Below are 22,014 nucleotides of genomic sequence, written 5' to 3'. Positions count from 1 at the left end.
ATTCAGCCTTCAAAAAAAAAAAAAAAAAAAAAAAAAAAAAAAAAGCGGCCGAGAAACAAACCAGCGTTAAACAGTCTGCCAGGCTATTGTCGCGCCGCCAGCACCGAACCCGTGGCGCAGTTAGGACAGGCATGGATTAATATCACTGCGCGGGCCAGAGCCAATCAGTAACTAGTACTGCACTGCCTTTCGCATGGACCTCCCGCTCCCAGCGAGAGTCTTGTTAGCAACGGGCGTTCTCTGGCTCTTTCTGTTCTGTCGTTCGGCTGGCACTTCACCAACCGCTTTTTTTTCCCTACCTTGCATTGAGCCGCGCCTCAAGTCCTGGCTTTATTCAAAATATAAATAAATAAAAAAAGAACTTGAACTTGACTCATGGCTGTGCTTTTGGAACCATTGGTCGTGGCGAAGATCTGAAAGTCGTGGGGGACGCGCCGCGTCGTCGTAGCGACTGCATAAATTAGTATTTGTCTTGTCTGTATGCGCGCGGGGTTCAGGTGTTCTTCGCTGGTTGCAGAAACCACTAGCCATTTTTGTTTTAAGTGTGGATGGAGGTGTGTTCAGCGGAAAATGTGTTCTGTGTTTTGAAGGATTGACCGCAGTTAAGTCTTTGCCTTGCTGACTGGCAGATTTACAGCATTGCTAGCCAACTCATAATCACGACTGTTTGACGCTTCAGAAAACAAACTGATAACTTTCGTAAAATCAGGGCTAATGATTACATAACTTTAATGACACTCAGTAACAGACGAAACGAACACTATGAGGTGTAAGTCTTGACTGATTTCGGTTTTATTCTCGATACGACTGTAAAAAAACAAAACAAAACAAAAAACCAACCAAACAACAACAAAAAACAAAACAAAAACAAAACAAAACAAAACAAGAAACTCAATGCGTATAAATATATCATAACATAAGGTCATCTGCGGCAGACAAGATTTTGGAAAATTTAGTTTATGAGTAGACAACTGGTTTATTTCCAAGGAAGAAGAAATACAAAATTTGTGGAAACCATGTCATGGTTGTTGGATCATCGTCCAAGTCTTCTGGTTGTCTTCTTCGCTCTGCTGTGTCTGTCGGGTAAGATGCTCCTGTGTTGTACTTTCAGGTTGTCCTTGTATGACTGATTTAAGCTATGTCTTCGTTGTCGTTGCTGCTGTCTTCGTCGTTCTTATTATATGTAGTTGTTGTGGGTGTTGCTGCTTTGGTGTTGTTGATGGTGTTCTTGTTGGTAGGAGCGGTGTTGATGGTTCTGTTGTTGTTGTTGTTGTTGTTGTTGATGTGGAGGTGGTGCTGATGTTCGGTGAAGTTTAGGTTGTGGAAGTGTAGTTTCGGTACTGGCGGTCAAGTTACTTTGCTGTATAAATGCATTTATTCCTATGCTACTTTGTTGTTGTTGTTGTTGATGATGATGGTGATGATGTTGTGTTTATTTGTATTTTGTATTTAGTATTTCTTTTTATCTCAACGGATTTATCTGTGTGAAATTCGGGCTGCTCTCCCCAGGGAGAGCGCGTCGCTATACTACAGCGCCACCCATTTTTTTTGGTATTTTTTCCTGCTTACAGTTTTATTTGTTTTTCCTATCGAAGTGGATTTTTCTACAGAATTTTGCCAGAAACAACCCTTTTGTTGCCGTGGGTTCTTTTACGTGCGCTAAATGCATGCTGCACACGGGACCTCGGTTTATCGTCTCATCCGAATGACTAGCGTCCAGACCACCACTCAAGGTCTAGTGGAGGGAGAGAAAATATCGGCGACTGAGCCGTGATTGGAACCAGCGCGCTCAGATTCTCTCGCTTCCTAGGCGGATGCTTTACCTCTAGGTCATCACTCGTTGTTTTGTTCGTAATGTTGATGAATATGTTGGTGGTGGTGTTCATGTTACTGTTGGTGTTATTCATTCATTCATTCATTCATTCAATCATTCATTATCAAACCTTTCTTAAGCGTAAATGATTTTTGTTTTAGTCGCGTTGTACTATACTGTGTTTTACTGTGTTGTATTGCTTTTCCAGTCAGTCCGAAAACATTTACTTTTTATTTTTATATGCAAGCTGCTCTCCTCCTCTTCCTCCTTCTCCTGCTACAGCTGCTGCTGCTATTGACTATCACACTACTACTACTACTATTGCTGCTGCTGTTGCTGCTGCTGCTATTGTCATACTGATACTACTGCTGCTACAACTATTGGTTACCATACTACTACTACTGCTACTGCTACTGCTGCTGCTATTATCATGTTGATACTACTGCTGCTACAAACATCGGTTATCATACTACTACAACTACTACTACTACTGCTGCTGCTGCTACCACTATTATCAGACTACTACCACTACTACCACCATCGCCACCACCACTACAACAGCTGCTGCTTATGCCATTATGATGTACTTCTAATACTATTGCTGCTGCTGCTGAAAATTCTGACTATACTCTTCACACTGCTGCTGCTCCTGCTACTGCTACAACAAAAACGTGCCGCTGTTTCTGCTCCTGTTTCTACTGCTTATCATACTGCTGCTACTACTACTACTGCTGCTGCTGCTGCTATTGCATACCAAACTACTACTACTAGTACTGCTGCTGCTATTGCATACCAAACTACTGCTACTACTACTGCTGCTGCTGCTGCTGCTTCTATTGCTGACTAAACTACTGCTACTACTTCTGCTACTACTGCTGCTGCTGTTTATTATTTTTATACCACTTCTTCTTCTCCTCTTCCTCCTCCTTCATTCCTACTGCTACTGCTACCACTTTTGTTGCTGCTGCTCATGCTATTGCTTGTGCTTCCGCTACTGCTTATACTACTACCTCTGCAGCTGCTGCAACTACTGCTACCACTACTACTGCTGCTGTTGCTGCTATTATCATGCTACTTCTACTGCTGCTGTCACTGCTACTGCTATTGCTTGTCATACCACTACTATTACAGCTAGTGCTGCTGCTGCTGCGGCAGCGATCACATGCAGTCGTATTTCTGCAGCTGCTGTTGTTACCTGCTGCTGTTATTGTGTTATTCCGTTGTTGTTGTGTGCAGTGGTCTGTCGGCTGCGGCAGACGGAAGACAAAGTGGTACAGCGACGTTTTCCCACGAGTGCAATGAATGACATTGAAGACGTTCATTTTTGCCTGTCTGCCTGACTGTGTGTCACGAATTGAATTTACTGTGTGTTCAGTTGAATTCTTCTTCTTCTTTAAACAACTGAGGTGCACAAACACACGCATGATCGCAGAAACAAGAGACAATGAGTAGATAAATGAAACAGAACCAAATGTTTTAACACAGCATAAATGTCGAAATCAGAGTTGAGTTACCGAGAGAGAGAGAGAGAGAGAGAGAGAGAGAGTGTGAGCGTACGCGCGCGCGTGTGTGTTTGCTTGCTTGCTTGCGTGTTGGCTTGATTATTTCTACGGTTGTTGTTATCATTGTTGAAGTGCCTACTTCAGTACATGTTGAAGTGCCTACTTCAGTACAAGCGGACGTGGCAATACATGAGAAGAAAAGGAACAGATACAAATGTCAACCTTCTGTCCCATTGCGCAGGGACAGCCAATCAAGCGCACGCGCTGTGCACACTCCCTAACATCTTGGAAGGCACGTGGCACAGGGTGGACACCAGCACCAGCGTCACCATCACCTCCTCGGACACCACGGGTATTCCTTTCCCAGACAGCATACCCTTGAGCGAGGAGGGTTACGACTGCATCCAGTCCAGCGATACCCGATACATGTTGTGAGTTCATTGTGGATCGCGACTCGGCTGGCGATGACGATGATGATGCAGAAGAAGAAGAAGAAGAAGAAGATGACAACGACAACGTTGATGATGATGCTTACGGTGATGATGATGATGTTGTTGTTTACGGTGGTTATTTTGTTTACGGCTATGACGTACGGTGTTTATGATGATGTTGTTTACTGATTATCTACGGTGATAATGATGATGATGATGATGCTTATGGTGGTGATGATGATGATGATGTTTATGATGACGACGATAATGATGTATTCGCTGATGATGATAAAAGTGATCTTGATAATCTAAAAAAAACAAAACAAAACAAAAACAACACCAATATGAACAAAAGCTACAACAATATAATTTTCACCTCCTCCTCCTACTCAACAACAAGTAACTTCTTCCACAGCTGATGCTGCTTTGCTGCTACAGCCCACACGGCACAGTGTATAAATGCATCCACATTCACCAGTAGACATACATTGACGACACACAGACTTTCTCAGTGTCATACAATTGCTCTCCCTCTCTCTCTCCCTCTCTGTCTGTGTTCTTTATTTAATTTAACGTCTTTTCACTTTGCGTGATATTAGTGAGAATGGTGAAGATCTTTCCGATCTCCCAGGTCATCGTGTGTGCAGACCTGCCGGTGCCTGAACCCCTCGTGTATATACGCATTCAGACGCATGTGTGTGTGTGTGTGTGTGTGTGTGTGTGTGTGTGTGACGGTGTGTTCTGCAGCGGTACAAAAGGTACGTTCAGCAACTACCTAGGAGGCACGTCCAAGGCCTATTTCTGCTGGGAACTGACTGAAGAATCGGAAGCCACAGTTCTCCTGCGCACTTTGACAGGTAAGTCTGGCACGCCGTTTCTCCTCTTTGTGCGTTCAACGGCTGTAACTTCCTCCTTCACTTGCATGTACAAGACGGCTTTCGCGTGTTTGACCGTTTTTGCCACGCTGTGTAGGCAGCCATACTCCAGTTCGGGGGTATGCATACTGGATATGCTCTTCTTTTCCACTAATAGCCCACTGAACGCTGGCATGGTTTACAGGATCTTTAGCATGCCTATTTGATCGTCTTAGTGCGTATATACACGAGGGGTTCAGGCACTAGCAGGTCTGCACATACGTTGACCTGGGAGATCGGAAAGATCTCCACACCTAACCCACCGGGTGCGCCGAAACAGGAATCGAACTCTGGACACTCAAGCGAGGATCCAGCGCTCTACCCATTCATCCACCCCACCCGACTAGAGGGAAGTCTAACACCACTCTCGCATACCTACCCTGTTCGTTTTCTGCCTTGCTTTTGCGCCTGTGGTATGTGACTGGTCGCTTCCTTCTCAACAGAACCAAGTTTAGTCACAACGCCACAGAAGACAGACGTCCAGCTGATTCATCTTTATCACCCAAACAGCAAAACACACCATCAGTTTATCAACTGTAAACTGGTGTGATAATACCACCCAGTAAGAGCCAGTGGCTAAAATTTCGGAGGCGAACGTTCTTAGACAGGAAATCATTAGGATGTGAGTCGTGTTGATAGTTTACATAATTATTGTCAAAAGGAGGCGAAGAAGGCCGCTGATTTTATTGGCAGAAAGCTCAGTTCTTCCCGTCCATGAACGTCTATCCCACAAACGGTCAGGGCGTAGACACCGTTAAACTGAACTCCAACTGCGCATGCGCTTGTGATGTGGACTTTTCGCTTGCCGGGCCTAAATTTTTTTTTTAATAATAATAATAATGGATACTTATATAGCACACTATCCAGAAATCTGCTCTAGGTGCTTTACAAAAACGCTTTGGTTAACATAATACATCATATCTATGTTACATACACACACCAAAATGTGACTACACACACACACACACACACACACACACACACACACACAGACACACACACACACACACACACACACGCTGCATACATACATTTTAACATACATGTGTATCTAACAGCTACCCTAACACATACGCACACATAGGCAGGCACAAACTTACATAAACACACGCACACACAATACACATTCATATACATGCATGTAGTTATGTACACATACATATGTATACACACATAGTCAAGCACAGCTAACGCAAAGGAAGTGGACTTGCCACAATTGAACTTATTGCTGAGGGAAAAGGTGAGTTTTGAGACGAGATTTAAAAGATGCGAGGGAATCAGAATGACGGAGGTTATCAGGGAGCTTGTTCCACGTCTTTGGCGATTGAAAAGAAAACGAGCTGTGTCCATAGGTCTTTCTTCTAACGTGAGGTATCCTGAGAAGTCGAGTATCAGAGGAAGAACGGAGCTAGCGAGACGGGGTATAGATGTGGATGAGTTCAGAAAGATACTTGGGGCCAGATCCGTTGACTGCAGAAAAGGTCAGAGTGGATAGCTTGTAGTCTATTCGATCAGAAACAGGCAACCAGTGGAGAGACTGAAGGAGAGGAGAAACATGGTCAAATTTAGAAGCTCTGCAAATGAGTCTGGCAGCATTATTCTGAATTCGTTGGAGTCTGTCTAACAGATATTTGGGAAGGCCGGCCAAAAGAGAGTTGCAGTAATCTGAGAGAACCAGAGAGCATACAAGTGTCTTGGTTGCATCGGTTGAGAGATAGTGGCGGATAGAGCTGATTCTACGCAGTTCCAAATAGGCAACTTTACAGATATTCGAAATGTGCTGTTGGAAGGAAAGAGACTGGTCTAGGATTACACCAAGACTGCGAACAGAGGGAGAAAGTGAAACAGGTGTGCTATTGATCAGAGCAGAGTCAGGAAAGGAAGGCTGTTGACGAAACTTCTTTGGACAGGTTATCATCAATTCAGTCTTATCATCATTTAATTGCAGCTTGTTGTTTTCGTAAAAAAAAAGAGGATGTTTAGTGAAATGAAATAATTAGAAAGCTTGTGGAGAGAAATGAACAAATGAAATTTAGTGTTGATTTGATGGGCGCAGATAAGATCGCACGTGAGAAGTAAAGGCTCTGTGTGTGTGTGCTCTTGTGTGTTTTTGTTTTCAAGTTTATTTCTGTTTGAATGAAACTAGCAGCACCACTGACAATGTCGAGCGTTAAACGAGAGTTGGGTTGTGAACAGAAACCGCCACAGCTGGTACACTGCCCGGGCAGACAATGTATGAGGGCTTCACCAGCAGCTCAGTTCCCTTATTGGACGTCGTCTGCAAACTGAGCTCCGAGTCGGTACTCCCTACTCTTCTGTACAAAAGTGAGTGTTGTTCTTATGCATATGTGATTTGTTTCGTGCGAATGCGAATTGTCACTTCAGCCGTTGTTGAAACGTTTCTTTTCCAGTGTCTTAAAAAAAAAAAAAAAATTAGCTCACGTGTCTACGCACATTGTGAATCTTTACCAAACTTCTTTCTTTCTTTCTCTCTTTATTAGTGTGTGTGTGTGTGTGTGTGTGTGTGTGTGTGTGTGTGTGTGTGTGAATCGAGTCTTACAAAACCTTGAAGGTTTCATGACAAACAAATAAAACTTATTCTATTCTGCTCTGTTCCTATCTGTCCCATTGTGTAATTATTCATTCGTTTCCGTGAGCCTCGTGCCTCTGAAATTGTAAAGGTTTGATGTTCAGTACAATGGATTTTGTTCAGTTCAGTCCAATTCTATTCTATTCTACTCCCATCTTCACCATTCAGCTGATGGGGGTATTTTGAAGTCATTTACCCAATCGGAGCAGCAGTGCTCCCCTGACCTGTTCGCCACCTATAACTACGTCAAGGACGGCAACGACTGCCAAGGTAGAGACTCCAGCCTCGACTTCTGCATGGATCGGAGCACCGCCAGGGTCGACTACACCGCTTGTGACACCAAGATTTTATTCTCAGGTATGTGTGTGTGTGTGTGTGTGTGTGTGTGTGTGTGTGAAAAGAAAGTGAAGAATTAAAAGCAAATCAAAGCAAAGTTTAAAACAAGGGGTAGAAGTAAAGAAAAGTAAAATAAGAAAAGCAAAGCTACATAAAAGAAGGAAAAAGAGGGAAAAGGATGTAAAATAGGGTAAAACAAAGCGAAGCGAAGAAAAAAAAAGGAGTAAAAACAACAACGACAACAACCAAAAACCCAGTAAAGCAAAGAAAAAATGGATAAAAAATAAAGCAGAGCAAAAAAAAAAAAAAACAAAAACAAAAAAAAACAAAGTAAAATAAAACAAAGTAAAAAAAAAGGTGTGTGAAAGAAAAGCAACACAAATAAAAGTAAAGCAAAATCAATGAGGACAAAGCTAAGCAATGTTTAAAAAAAAGTAAAGGAACGCAACGAAACGCAAGATAACGCAAACCAACGCAGAGCAAAGCAAAGCAAGCAAAGCAAAGCAAACCAAGCCAAGCCAAGCCAAGCCAAGCCAAGCAAACCAATGCAAAGCAAAGCCAAGCAAAGCCAAGCAAAGCAAAGCAAACCAATGCAAGCCACGCCAAGCCAAGCAAACCAACGCAAACCAACGCAAAGCAAAGCAAGCAAAACAAAGCAAAGGACAGCAACACAGCACAACGCAAAGCAAAATAATGAAGGTGTTTCAGGCCTGACTGACCGCTGTGTGTGACTGTGTGTGTGTGTAGAGGGTGGGAAGCTGAGTTGTTTGCTGTTCTTCACAAAGGACTCCAGTACATACCAGTTCCTGTTTAACCAGGACGCTTCACCGGATGGGACAACTTACCAGCAGTTTGTGTGCACGGTAAGAGATTGACAACTGCCTTCGTTTGTCAATTTCTATCAAAACAAGAGGCAAAGCTTTTTTATAGTTAATTTGTGATTCCTTATGCACAGCAAAAATACAGCAACCCAAAAACACACAAAAAAAACTACGACGAAAAAACAAAAAAACAAAAAAAAAGAACCCCCCAAACAACAACAACAAAAACAACAACACGAAAACGCCAGTACGTATGAATTGATATAACGAACAAAATCGTATTTTGCTCACCATCAGAAACGATAGTGTGTTGAAACAAAAGTTGTGAGCTTGAAACGGAGCTATTCTATCTAACCAGAAAGATCGGTATTTCATTGTTCCACGATCATAATATGGATGCATCAACGTTTCAAACTTTCTATGACTTCATCACTACTTTGTCTCTCCAACTAATAACGGATGTTTACCCTTGTTTGTATACTTGAATAATATTGATACGCAGATGCGTTGTGGAACTTTTTAACTGACACTGGCTTTTAGTTAAGATTTGTCGATTTTGTATGGTTGTCCAGGGACATTATGGAGGAAGTGATGAGGCTTGTGCGCAAATCTTTATGCCCAAATCTTTCTCCGAATAAATCTAGCGGCCTCATTCGCCTCCTTTCAATAATGTTATCGTCAGTTATCGACTCGATGCAAGATTCCGACAGTGACAAGACTTTCTAGGCAAGATGGCTGCCTTTGACTGACAATGATTATACCTTTATTCCAGCAGTGAAAACGTGGATGGAGTAGCTAGTGCGGTTTTTTTTTTTTTTGTCAAGAGTTTTCGTTTCTTTTCACTGCGGGGAAGAAGGAAATGGTATGCTGTCCGAGTTGAAGTCCAAAACAAACGTTCTGGAAACTAACCGGGAACGACACAATCAAACCCTCGGGTCCTGGCAACTAACCGGGAACGACACAATCAAACCCTCGGGTCCTGGCAACTAACCGGGAACGACACAATCAAACCCTCGGGTCCTGGCAACTAACCGGGAACGACACAATCAAACCCTCGGGTCCTGGCAACTAACCGGGAACGACACAATCAAACCCTCGGGTCCTGGCAACTAACCGGGAACGACACAATCAAACCCTCGGGTCCTGTGGCAGAAATCAAATTCTGTTCACTATCTGGAAATACTGCTCAGATTGAAAGTCTTACAACCTATATTGGTATGAGCGGATTTTTGTTTCTCTATGTTTATTTTACATATGCTTCTGACCGGCATTTTCTGAGAACTTTGAATTCGTCATTTCAAAAAGGACACACACACACACACACACACACGCACACACACACACACACACACACACACACACACACACACACACACACACACCACCGAAACACCATGTTATTGCATGGACTAATGTTGTATGCGAATACACATGTTTGAGATTCTTTTTTCAAAAATAAACATTTATTACTTTATTCCATTTGTTCTATGTATCAATTTTCGTCGTCATCCATTGTGATGATGGTGAAGAGATCAGTGGCAAACAAGAGGCAAAGCCTTCATGACTCACGTGTGATTTCTGCTGTACAACAAAAACAAACCGAATTAATAGATATATTTTGTAGAACACCCCCTCCGATATATTAAACTTTCTTGGTTCAGTAACCAAGTAATACCGTGTGTATGTGTGTGTGTGTGTGTGTGTGTGTGTGTGTGTGTGTGTGTGTGTGTGTGTGTGTGTAAACTGACAAGTATTGATTCCTTAGCTTTTAAGATTGCACTTGGGTTACCGCGATGGGCTTCAATCGACAAAACATACAAAGAAGCTGGTGTTTTGCCATTACCTGCACACAGGAAATTATGTGCCTGTAACTACATGGTAAGGGCTAGAGCTGTTCCAAATTCGGTTGTCTCTGAAATTGATGAAGAAACATACATCTGTAGAGAAATTCGTAACAAAGCTGTATACACGTCCTTGTTCGATTTTACTAAGTCAGTCTTTGAGAGTTGCAGTCTGTCTCTTTCCCAGATTGCGAAAATTCCGCATTGTTTTCACCCGCCTTGGCTGACTGAGCAAGCAAATATTTTTACATATGGACAATTAAAAAAGAGTGACAGTCCACTCATTATTGCCTCTCGGGCCAAAGAACTAATTAATACCCATTTCAAATATTACATCCGTGTTTTCGCAGATGGATCAATCAGTAGTAACTCTGAAGTTGGAGCCGCTTTTGTAATCCCCGAGCTTAACATTAAAAAGAGATTCCACTTAAATAAAGGTTGTTCAATTTTTACTGCTGAATTGTTTGCAATTCTGATGGCTTTCACCTTTTTTTAGTGATATGCCTCTTGTGCCTGCAAAAATCCTTATACTATCTGATTCAAAATCAGCATTGATGGCATTAAATAATCAATCTTCATCTGAACGAGCAGATATTATGTACGAAATTTTGTATTTAATCCACCAGTTAATTATGCGAGGCTCCGACATTTCACTCTTGTGGGTTCCTGGACATTCTAATCTTCGTGGCAACGAAATGGCCGATTTTTGTGCCCAGGAAGCGGCATCGAACAATTCAGTTTCAATCAATTACAATATTCCTATTTCTGTTTCTGAAGCCTGTACTATTCTTTCAACATATATCTGGAGTTTCAGACAGAAACAGTTCTTAGAAAACTCAAAAAAGAAGCTCTGGTGGGATCTCTCTCTTCCAGTAAGAAAAGGCACTAATCCCCCAGGATCAATTTCCACAAGAAACTTGACACACAGGCTAAGAACTAATGCATGGTTATGCAGATTTTTGAAACCGTCACCACTATGTATTTGTGGTAAGACCCTTGACATCCCACATTTTTTGCTCGAATGTCCAGATACACATTTACATTTCAAACCCCTTCATGATATGATTACATCCTTTAATCTTCCATTGGCCATGTCCAGCGTTTTTCACCCTAGCAAAGAAAATGGTTGGTCTCTGACAAAAAACGCAGTTGACCTAATTAAAAACCATCCAATTGGTCGGTTTTTCTAATTTGTTTCATCCCCCTTCTTTTTTATTTATTTATTTTTTTATTTTTTTATTTTTTTATGCTGCAGAGGTTCCCCTCTGTTTTAGTTAATCCAAAGTAGTGTTTCGTTTTGGGTGATAGCGTCAGATTTACTTGTAGAGCAAAGTTCCCATTATTCTAATTAGTGGAACTGTTCGACCCTAACATGTAATATGTCGTCTTGATTACATTACGAAACCTTAATTTGATGAGAAAGAGTGAGAGACAGTGTGAGTGTGAGTGTGAGTGAGTGGGCAGGGGAATGAGGTGGGGGAATTATAATGGGCGTTTGTGTGCATGCATGGATGTATGTAGGGAGAGGGTGGGGGAGACACGTATGTGAGTATGTGTGTGGGTTAGAATATTTTTGAGATAATGATGTTAATGAAATTTGGTAAATTGATTTGTTAAATATGTTCTTTTTAAATCATACCTTCCCTCAAATCAGAATTTCCTTGTGTTGCTCAGTTAACATTTTATTCAAATGGTTGCGAAAATGTCAGTACAACAAACAGTTAATCTGACAATAAATGGTTTCAGTCAGTCAGTGTGTGTGTGTGTGTGTTTGTGTGTGTGTGTGTGTGTGTGTGTGTGTGTGTGTGTGTGTGCAGCAACTGACCAAATCTGGAGACAGCGAGAAGCTCAAGGTGCTCGACAAAACGTGTACGAACCCGGAGCACACGCTGGACCTCACCATAACAGGTTCGAACCTGCCTCCCCCCCCCTCCCCCCACCCATCCCATCACGTCCCATTCTCATACTCTTCCCACTGTTCACAGTATGACTGTATGTACCATGACACATTGTTCACAGAATGACTGTATTACCGTGACACATTATTCACAGAATGACTGTATTACCGTGACACATTATTCACATAATCACTGTATTACCGTGACACATTATTCACAGAATGACTATGTACCTTGACACATTGTTCACAGAATTACTGTATGTACCGTGACACATTGTTCACAGTATGACTGTATATACCATGACACATTGTTCACACTATGACTATGTACCATAACACATTGTTCACAGAATTACTGTATATACCGTGACACATTGTTCACAGTATGACTGTATATACCATGACACATTGTCCACACTATGACTGTATGTACCATGACACATTGTTCACAGAATTACTGTATATACCCTGACACATTGTTCGCAGAATGGCTGTATGGACCCTGACACATTGTTCACAGAATGACTATGCACCATGACACATTGTTCAGTGTGTGACTATGTACCATGACACATTGTTCATAGAGTTAGTGTATGTACCATGCCACATTGTTCACAGTATGACTGTATGTACCATGCCAAATTGTTCACAGTATGACTGTATGTATCATGACACATTGTTCACAGATTGATTATATTACCGTGGCACATTATTCACAGAATGATTGTATTACCGTGACACATCATTCACAGAATGACTGTATTACCGTGACACATTATTCACAGAATGACTGTATTACCGTGACACATTATTCACAGAATGACTATGTACCTTCACACATTGTTCACAGAATGACTGTATGTACCATGACACATTGTTCACAGTATGACTGTATGTACCATGAACATTGTTCACGCTATGACTGTATGTACCATGACACATTGTTCACAGAATTACTGTATATACCCTGACACATTGTTCACAGAATGACTGTATGCAACAAGACAGATTGTTCACAGAATGACTGTATGCACCTGACATATTGTTCACAGAATGACTGTATGTACCCTGACATATTGTTCACAGTATGACTGTATGCACCATGATACATTGTTCACAGTATGACTATGTACCATGACACATTGTTCGTAGAATTAGTGTATGTACCATGCCACATTGTTCACAGTATGACTGTATGTACCATGCCACATTGTTCATAGAATTAGTGTATGCACCATGTCACATTGTTCAGAGTATGTATGTACCATGCCACATTGTTCACAGTATGACTGTATGTACCATGCCACATTGTTCACAGAATGACTATTACCGTGACACATTATTCACAGAATGACTGTATTACCGTGACACATTATTCACAGAATGACTGTATGTACCTTGACACATTGTTCACAGAATTACTGTATGTACCGTGACACATCGTGCACAGTATGACTGTATATATCCTGAAACATTGTTCACAGTATGACTGTATGTACCATGACACATTGTTCACAGTATGACTGTATGTACCATGACACATTGTTCACACTATGACTGTATGTACCATGACACATTGTTCACAAAATGACTGTATATACCCTGACACATTCTTCACAGTATGACTATGCACCATGACACATTGTTCTCAGTATGACTATGTACCATGCCACATTGTTCATAGAATTAGTGTATGTACCATGCCACATTGTTCACAGTATGACTGTATGTACCATGCCACATTGTTCACAGTATGACTGTATGTATCATGCCACATTGTTCACAGAATGACTGTATTACCGTGACACATTATTTACAGAATGACTATTACCGTGGCGCATTATTCACAGAATGACTGTATTACCGTGACACATTATTCACAGAATGACTGTATTACCGTGATACATTATTCACAAAATGACTGTATTACCGTGACACATTATTCACAAAATGACTATGTACCTTGACACATTGTTAACAAATTTACTGTATGTACCGTGACATATTGTTCACAGTATGCATATACCCTGAAACATTGTTCACAGTATGACAGTATGTACCATGACACATTGTTCACAGTGTGACTGTATGTACCATGACACATTGTTCACAGTATGACTGTATGCACCCTGTCACGTTGTTCACAGAATGACTGTATGCACCATGACACATAGTTCAGAGAATGGGTGTATGCACCATGACAAATTGTTCACAGTATGACTGTATGCCCCATGACACATTGTTCACAGTATGACTATGGACCTTGAGACATTGTTCACAGAATTACTGTATGTACCGTGACACATTGTTCACAGTATGACTGTATGTACCCTGAGACATTGTTCACAGTATGACTGTATGCACCATGACACTTTGTTTACAGTATGACTAAGTACCATGACATATTGTTCACAGTATGACTGTATGCACCATGACACATTGTTCACAGTATGACTGTATGGACCATGACACATTCTTCACAGTATGACTGTATGTACCATGACACATTGTTCAAAGAATGACTGTATGTACCCTGACATATTTTTCACAGTATGACTGTATATATCCTGACACATTGTTCACAGAATGACTATGTACCATGACACATCGTTCATAGAATGACTGAATTTACCTTGACATATTGTTCACAGAATGACTGTACGTGCCCTGACACATTGTTCACAGAATGACTATACGTACCCTGACACATTGTTCACAGAATTAACATGTACCATGATACATTGTTCACATAGATGCTGCATGTCTGTGACACATTGTTCACAGTATGACTGTATATACCATGACACATTGTTCATAGTATGACTGCATGTACCATGACAAATTGTTCACAGTATGACTGTATATACGATGACACATTGTTCACAGTATGACTAATTATGATGACACATTGTTCACAGTATGGCTGTATATACCATGGCACATTATTCACAACATTACTGTATGTACCATGACAAATTGTTCACAGTATCACTGTATGTACCATGACACATTGTTCAAAGTATCACTGTATGCACCAAGACACATTGTTCACAGAATGACTATGCACCAAGACACATTGTTCACAGTATGACTGTATGTACCATAACACTTTGTTCACAGTATGGCTGTATGTACCATGACACATTATTCAAAACACTACTGTATGTACCATGACAAATTGTTCACAGTATCACTGTATGTACCATGACACATTGTTCACAGTATGACTATAAACCTGACACATTGTTCACAGTATGACTGTATGTACAATGACACATTGTTCACAGTATGACTGTATGTACCCTGACACATTGTTCACAGTATGACTGTATGTACCCTGACACATTGTTCACAGTATGACTGTATGCACCCTGATACATTGTTCACAGAATGACTGTATGTACCATGACACATTGTTCACAGTATGACTATGCACCAAGACACATTGTTCACAGTATGACTGTATGTACCATGACACATTGTTCACAGTATGACTGTATGTACCCTGACACATTGTTCACAGTATCACTGTATGCACCCTGATACATTGTTCACAGTATGACTGTATGTACCCTGACACATTGTTCACAGTATGACTGTATGTACCATGACACATTGTTCACAGTATGACTATGCACCAAGACACATTGTTCACAGTATGACTGTATGTACCATGACACATTGTTCACAGTATGACTGTATGTACCATGACACATTGTTCACAGTATGACTGTATGTACCATGACACATTGTTCACAGTATGACTGTATGCACCATGACACATTGTTCACAGAATGACTGTATGCACCCTGACACATTATTCACAATATGACTATATACCCTGACACATTGTTCACAGCATGACTGTATGTACCATGACACAGTGTTCACAGAATTACTGTATGTACCCTGACACATATTCACAGTATGGCTGTATGTACCGTGCCACATTGTTCACAGTATGACTGTGCGTACCATGACGCATTGTTCACAGTATGACTGTGCGTACCATGACACATTGTTCACAGTATGACTGTATGCACCCTGAGACATTGTTCACAGTATGACTATGTACCTTGACAGATTGTTCACAGTATGACCATGTACCCTGGCACATGACCGTTCTGCATGTATTTATTTGTCTTTGTAATTAGCTACAGAGAAGAGTTTGCGTTACATCAGTGATTTCAGCAGCGCTAAGTTTGCTTTTGTTTTTTTGCTTAGCGCAAAGAATTAAAGAAAAATCCATAAAATTTATGGACTTAAAGTAGTAGACTTCCAGAAATTTCCTACCGCTCTAAGATAAGATAAGATGAGATCAGATGAGATAAGACGAGATAAGACAAAGTTATTGTCAGTAAACTATGTAAACAGAAATTAGACGTGACAGAGACATTTGAGCCACACTGATCATGTGTGTGCCATCGAGCGTGCGTGACTTACTGACACAAGAAACGAATGATGAGCGCCTGATGGCAGCCGTCAGTCGGCTCTACCCAGGTAGAAGCACGCCTTTCATGCACTGGATAACTCTGTGTTTGTAAAGCGCTGACCGAAGACAGTTAGCTCCACACGTAAAAAAACCGAAATCGCTTAACATATGTAACGCAGCCAAGATCGTTGATGCAACCCAATCCTGGCCCATATGAAAACCCAAAGATTGATTGTGAAACAAACGTTGTTTGCTCAGCAGGCTTTCTTACTTAACGAGAGGACTGGGGGTTATGTAACGCTCATACTGTCGCGTAGTCTGATTGCCTGCACGTCTGTTAGTGACTCCAGCAGATTGCTCTCGGCGTAGGGTTAAAACAACAACAACAACTGCAACAACAACAAAACCCCTGCAGACTTGATATGGTTTGGAATAGTTAAGTCATGTCATGACAACCCGTTCACCATCACGTGGTTTCCTCCACTATCATGGTCAAGGTTCGGAATCTGTAGAAGAACAAAAAACACGAATCCATTGACAAAAAATCATTGTAATTGTTTTGTAGCTTAATACTCGTATAAATCGCTGTAGTCATGTAGGGCATTACTATCCCTCTGTTGATAATAAACAGGGGGTTAAAAAGCAGTAGCCAAGAATAAAACCCGTTTGACAGAGGTAGGGGAGAAAACTTGGGTCTTATCACAAGTGTTTGTTCCCCTGCCACGATTATGTGAGAGCATCTACAGAGAGCGTGACTGTCCAAAGAGGTCAACAACCTCTCTCTCTCTCTCTCTCTCTCTCTCTCTCTCTCTCTCTCTCTCTGTGTGTGTGTGTGTGTGTGTGTGTGTGTGTGTGTGTGTGTGTGTGTGTGTGTAAGTGAACGAAAGAAGAAATGCAGTTGAACACTTGTTAGCGACACATGATTAGATCAGTTTACTTTGTCATCATTTCCGTCTGTATTTCATTTTCAACGAAAAAAAATTTGTTGAGGAGCTGCAGTGATATATACTGATGACATGGTGTTCTGTTCTCTCTGTTTCAGTGAGCTGTCGTAAGTACACACACGTTTGCTTGACGTTGTATGGTCCTGCATCAAGAAATACTGTACGATAATATACTTTTTACTTTGTGCTATATACTATGTACTGTACGCTATTATCTATCTAATATATACTATAAGCGCATCTTTCTGATTTGTCAATACGTACATATGTAGAAAAGTAAGCGGTACGAAACGTGCATTATAGCTATAAAAGCAAAGCACAAAATACTCACACACACGCACGCACGCACGCACGCACGCACGCACGCACACACGCACACACACACACACACACACACACACACACACACACACACACACACACACACACACACACACACACACACACACACACACACACACACACACACACACACACATTATGCCTTTTGATAAAACCCCAAAGTTCTGCTTAATAAATTCACAACACATAAAACAGAGACAACACTGAACACCGAAATGTTTACTGTCATTAGCTGTAAAGCTCCAGTGACACAATAGGTACAAATCAGAACAAAAATGGTGCAAAACAGATAAAATGGAACAGAAAGGAAAAACATAATCAAAGTAAACTAAAGTACTAAGGGATAAGCGACACTTTGGTATTTTGTCATTATCTTAAGAAGTCAATGTGCCTTTCCCCCCCAGTCGTTCGTCTCCAATGTTTGGACAGTACACAGGAAACAAAGTACATATCATCCATGTAATAATTATCTATGCATGTGACATCGACACACATCATATCAATTCGAATACATAACAAAGTACATATAAAACAAACAATACTTATTTAAGATGTAACATCGAAACATATCATATCAATACGTACACATCATAAAAATACATTGTCGAAATTGACCATCCAAATGTAACCCTTCCTTTTTGTCTATGCTTCCCCCCACCTTCATAGAACCGAATTTAAGTTTTTGATTGATTAATGAGTATCTGGTCCGATAGTAGACGTTTTACGTATATTTACTGCCTCATAATTTGCGAGCGAGAGTATATGCCGAACAAATCTTTTCTCTGCACTGGATTTTATACCATCTGTTTGCTACGATCTTAATATATTTCTCTGTTTGAAATATTGATTTAAATGAATAGAACCATTTATACATATAATTGCTCTCTATTTCCCTGTGCCAGTTTTATTTGAAACATGCAATAAGTCTATCTTTAAATTCCGATACAAAGCCGCGTTATTGCCCCACTCCTTGGCACATCCAAACAAGACCGAATCCATGTTCCGTTAGTGTTTTCTTGATGTGGAATACCCAGTTCTGTTCGCCCTTCTCTTGCAGCAGCATCTCGTATGCATACCTCTATGATCGTGATGTTGGCAGTCTTGTAAGTTTGAGCCAATATTTTATGCATTTTACAATTGATTTAATATGTAATGTGTGCCAGAAAGGCGCACAGCGCTCATTGCTAGAATGCTTGATCGCTACCAGGTGGACATAGCAGCCCTGAGCGAAACCAGGTTTGCCGGTGAAACCCAGCTGGAGGGGGCTACACCTTCTACTGCATTGGGAAGCCAGATGGCACCCCAAGAACCTCAGGCGTGGGCTTTGCCATACGAACCAAACTTGCAAGACAGCTTGACAGCCTTCCACGTGGGATAAACGATAGGCTGATGACCCTGCGTCTGAAGCTGTCCGAGGATCGCTTCTCCACAGTCATCAGCTGCTATGCCCCGACGATGACCAGCCCTGATGACATCAAAGAAGCTTTCTACGAGGAGCTCAGCTGCACCATTTCAGCGGTAGACAGAAAGGACAGGCTGATCATCCTTGGGGATTTCAATGCCCGCGTCGGCGTGGACTTCTCCTCGTGGCCAAAAGTCCTAGGACACCACGGCACTGGCAAGTGCAACTCCAACGGACTGTCTTTTGCTCTCGCTCTGCGCGCAGCATGGACTGACCATCACCAACACCCTCTTCGAACAAGCGGACAAGTACAAGAACACATGGATGCACCCCCGCTCCAAGCAATGGCACATGCTGGACTATGTGATTGTCCGGCAGAGGGACAGAGGTGATGTTTCCATTACACGCTGCATGAGAGGAGCAGTCTCTTGGTCGGACCATCGCCTGGTACGCAGCAAGATGAACATCAGACTTGCACGCAAGCTCCAACCAGCCTGGCAGAAATCCCCTAGGAAGCTGAACATCCACTGCCTCCCTATCACCAAGGACGTGCTGCAGCAGCAAATCCAAGCAGCTCTCCAAGAAATTCCTGCATCGACTGATGTAGAAGAGGTATGGAGCACCTTTAGAGATGCTGTGTACACAGCAGCAGCTGACACACTCGGCTTTGTACAGAGGAGCCACAAAGACTGGTTTGACGAGAACGACTCTGAATCTCCAAGCTCCTGAACACACTGCATATACGGCATCAGGATCACATTTCCGATAAAGACTGCCAGAGGAAGGAGAACCAGTTCTCGCAAACCAGGCAACTCGTACAGAAGAGGCTGCGTGAGATGAAGAACGCCTGGTGGGAGAGAAAGTCCAAAGAGCTTCAGTCCGCTGCTGATGCTCACGACATGAAGACCTTCCATGATGGTCTCCGAGCTGTGCATGGGCCGAGAGTCACAGGATGAACCCCTGTCCGAGCCTTGGACAAGACCACCCTCCTGAAAGACAAGAAAGACATCCTTGCCCGCTGGGCAGAGCACTTCAACACCCTCCTCAACAGGGACTCGCCCGTACCTGACGAGGCAATTACAGCCCTCCCACAGCTACCAGTCAATGACTCGCTAGCTGCCCCTCCCACCAAGGCCGAGACCCGGAAGGCCCTGAAGCTGACAACGTCAGGAAAAGCACCAGGAGCGGATGGAATCCAGGCTGACATCTACAAATATGAAGGCGAGGTGCTGACAGACAAGTTGACCGCCCTGTTCTAGTCTATCTGGGAGAGAGGGGAGGCCCCCCAGGATTTCAAGGATGCTTCAATTGTCCACATTTACTAACGGAAGGGAGACAAAACATCCTACGATAACCACCGTGGAATCTCTCTCCTCTGCATCGCTGGCAAGATCTTCGCCCGCATCATTCTGAACAGACTGGTTGACCATGTCTCCAACACAGTCATCCCTGAAGCACAGTGCGGCTTCCGCTCAGGCAGGGGACATGTGACATGGTGTTTGCTGTACGCCAGATGCAAGAGAAGTGCCGTGAGCACAACAGGGAGCTCCACATGGTCTTTGCAGACCTGACTAAGGCCTTCGACACGGCGAACCGCCGTGGTCTGTGGAAGATCCTCCTAAAGTTCGGCTGCCCAGAGAGCCTAATCCAGCTGATTGCGTCATTCTATGATGGCATGCAGGCGAGAGTACAGGAAAATACTGACATGTCGGATCCGTTCCCTGTGGTAAATGGAGTGAAGCAGGGCTGCGTCCTGGCACCCACACTGTTCTCCATTCTCTTCTCTGCCATGCTGATTGACGCCTTCCAAGACTGTGACCAGGGCATCTACATTCAGTTTCGCGCAGATGGCAAACTTTTCAACTTGCCATGTCCAGGGTGTTTGAGGCACTGTTGAGAGAGTCCCTCTTCGTTGATGACTGCGCGCTTGCTGCACACACCCATGAGGACATGAAGTTCATTTTGGACAGGTTCTCAACCTCCTGCAGGCGCTTTGGACTCACCATCAGCCTCAGCAAGACCGAGTCCATGTACCATCCAGCTAGCTCACAGAACGCCAGTGCCTCTCCCCCACCTGCAATCAAGATTGATGACACAGAGATCAAGTCAGTCGACAAGTTTTGCTACGTGGGCAGCACCCTATGCAGCAACGGTGCCCTTGATGCAGAAGTGACGCTGCACATCGCCAAGTCGAGCTCCGCTTTTGGCAGACTCAACAACAGGCTGTGCACCAAAATCAAAACCTACAGAGCTGTTGTGCTGACCACCTTGTACAGCTGTGAAACATGACCGACGTTTCGCCGTCATATTCAACAACTTGAGCAGTTTCACCAGAGATCCCTACGAAGGATTCAGGTTCTAGAGAGGAGTGGCCTGCCCAGCATCGAAAGCCTGCTGATCCAGTGCCAGCTACGCTGGACAGGACACATTGTCCGCATGACAGACAGCAGGATCCCAAAGATGCTTTTGTATGGCCAGCTGAAGGAAGGCCACCGTGAACTTGGAAGACCCTGCAAGCGCTTCAAGGACACCTTGAAGACAAACCTCAAAGCCTGTGACACAGGCATCGCTTCCTGGGAAACTGATGCCCTTGACCGCTCTCGCTGGAAGATGCTGTGCTGTAGTTACATAAAGACGTTTGAAAACAAGAGAACGCTGGCCATTTAGGAGAAGCGTGAGCGAAGGAAGCAGGGCTCAACTTCTGGAGACGTTTTCCCTTGCAACACCTATGGGAAGTGCTGCGAAT

At 42.7% G+C, this 22,014-nt stretch overlaps 1 protein-coding gene across 1 annotated transcript; it reads left to right on the top strand.

Moving 5' to 3' along the window:
- Nucleotides 1-242: 242 nt before the first annotated feature.
- Nucleotides 243-21,630, top strand: LOC143283804 (uncharacterized). The gene is made up of 8 exons (XM_076590174.1): nucleotides 243-1,083; nucleotides 3,557-3,746; nucleotides 4,494-4,603; nucleotides 6,857-6,985; nucleotides 7,419-7,607; nucleotides 8,334-8,449; nucleotides 12,066-12,156; nucleotides 21,545-21,630. The coding sequence occupies exons 1-8, from the start codon at nucleotides 960-962 to the stop codon at nucleotides 21,628-21,630; spliced, it is 1,035 nt and encodes a 344-aa protein (XP_076446289.1). The 5' UTR covers nucleotides 243-959.
- Nucleotides 21,631-22,014: the final 384 nt, after the last annotated feature.

The sequence above is a fragment of the Babylonia areolata genome, chromosome 7, assembly GCF_041734735.1.
Source record: "Babylonia areolata isolate BAREFJ2019XMU chromosome 7, ASM4173473v1, whole genome shotgun sequence".
Lineage (NCBI taxonomy): Eukaryota > Metazoa > Mollusca > Gastropoda > Neogastropoda > Buccinidae > Babylonia > Babylonia areolata.
The sequence above is the reverse complement of the archived record's forward strand: the minus strand, read 5'-3'. Positions and strand labels throughout refer to the sequence as shown.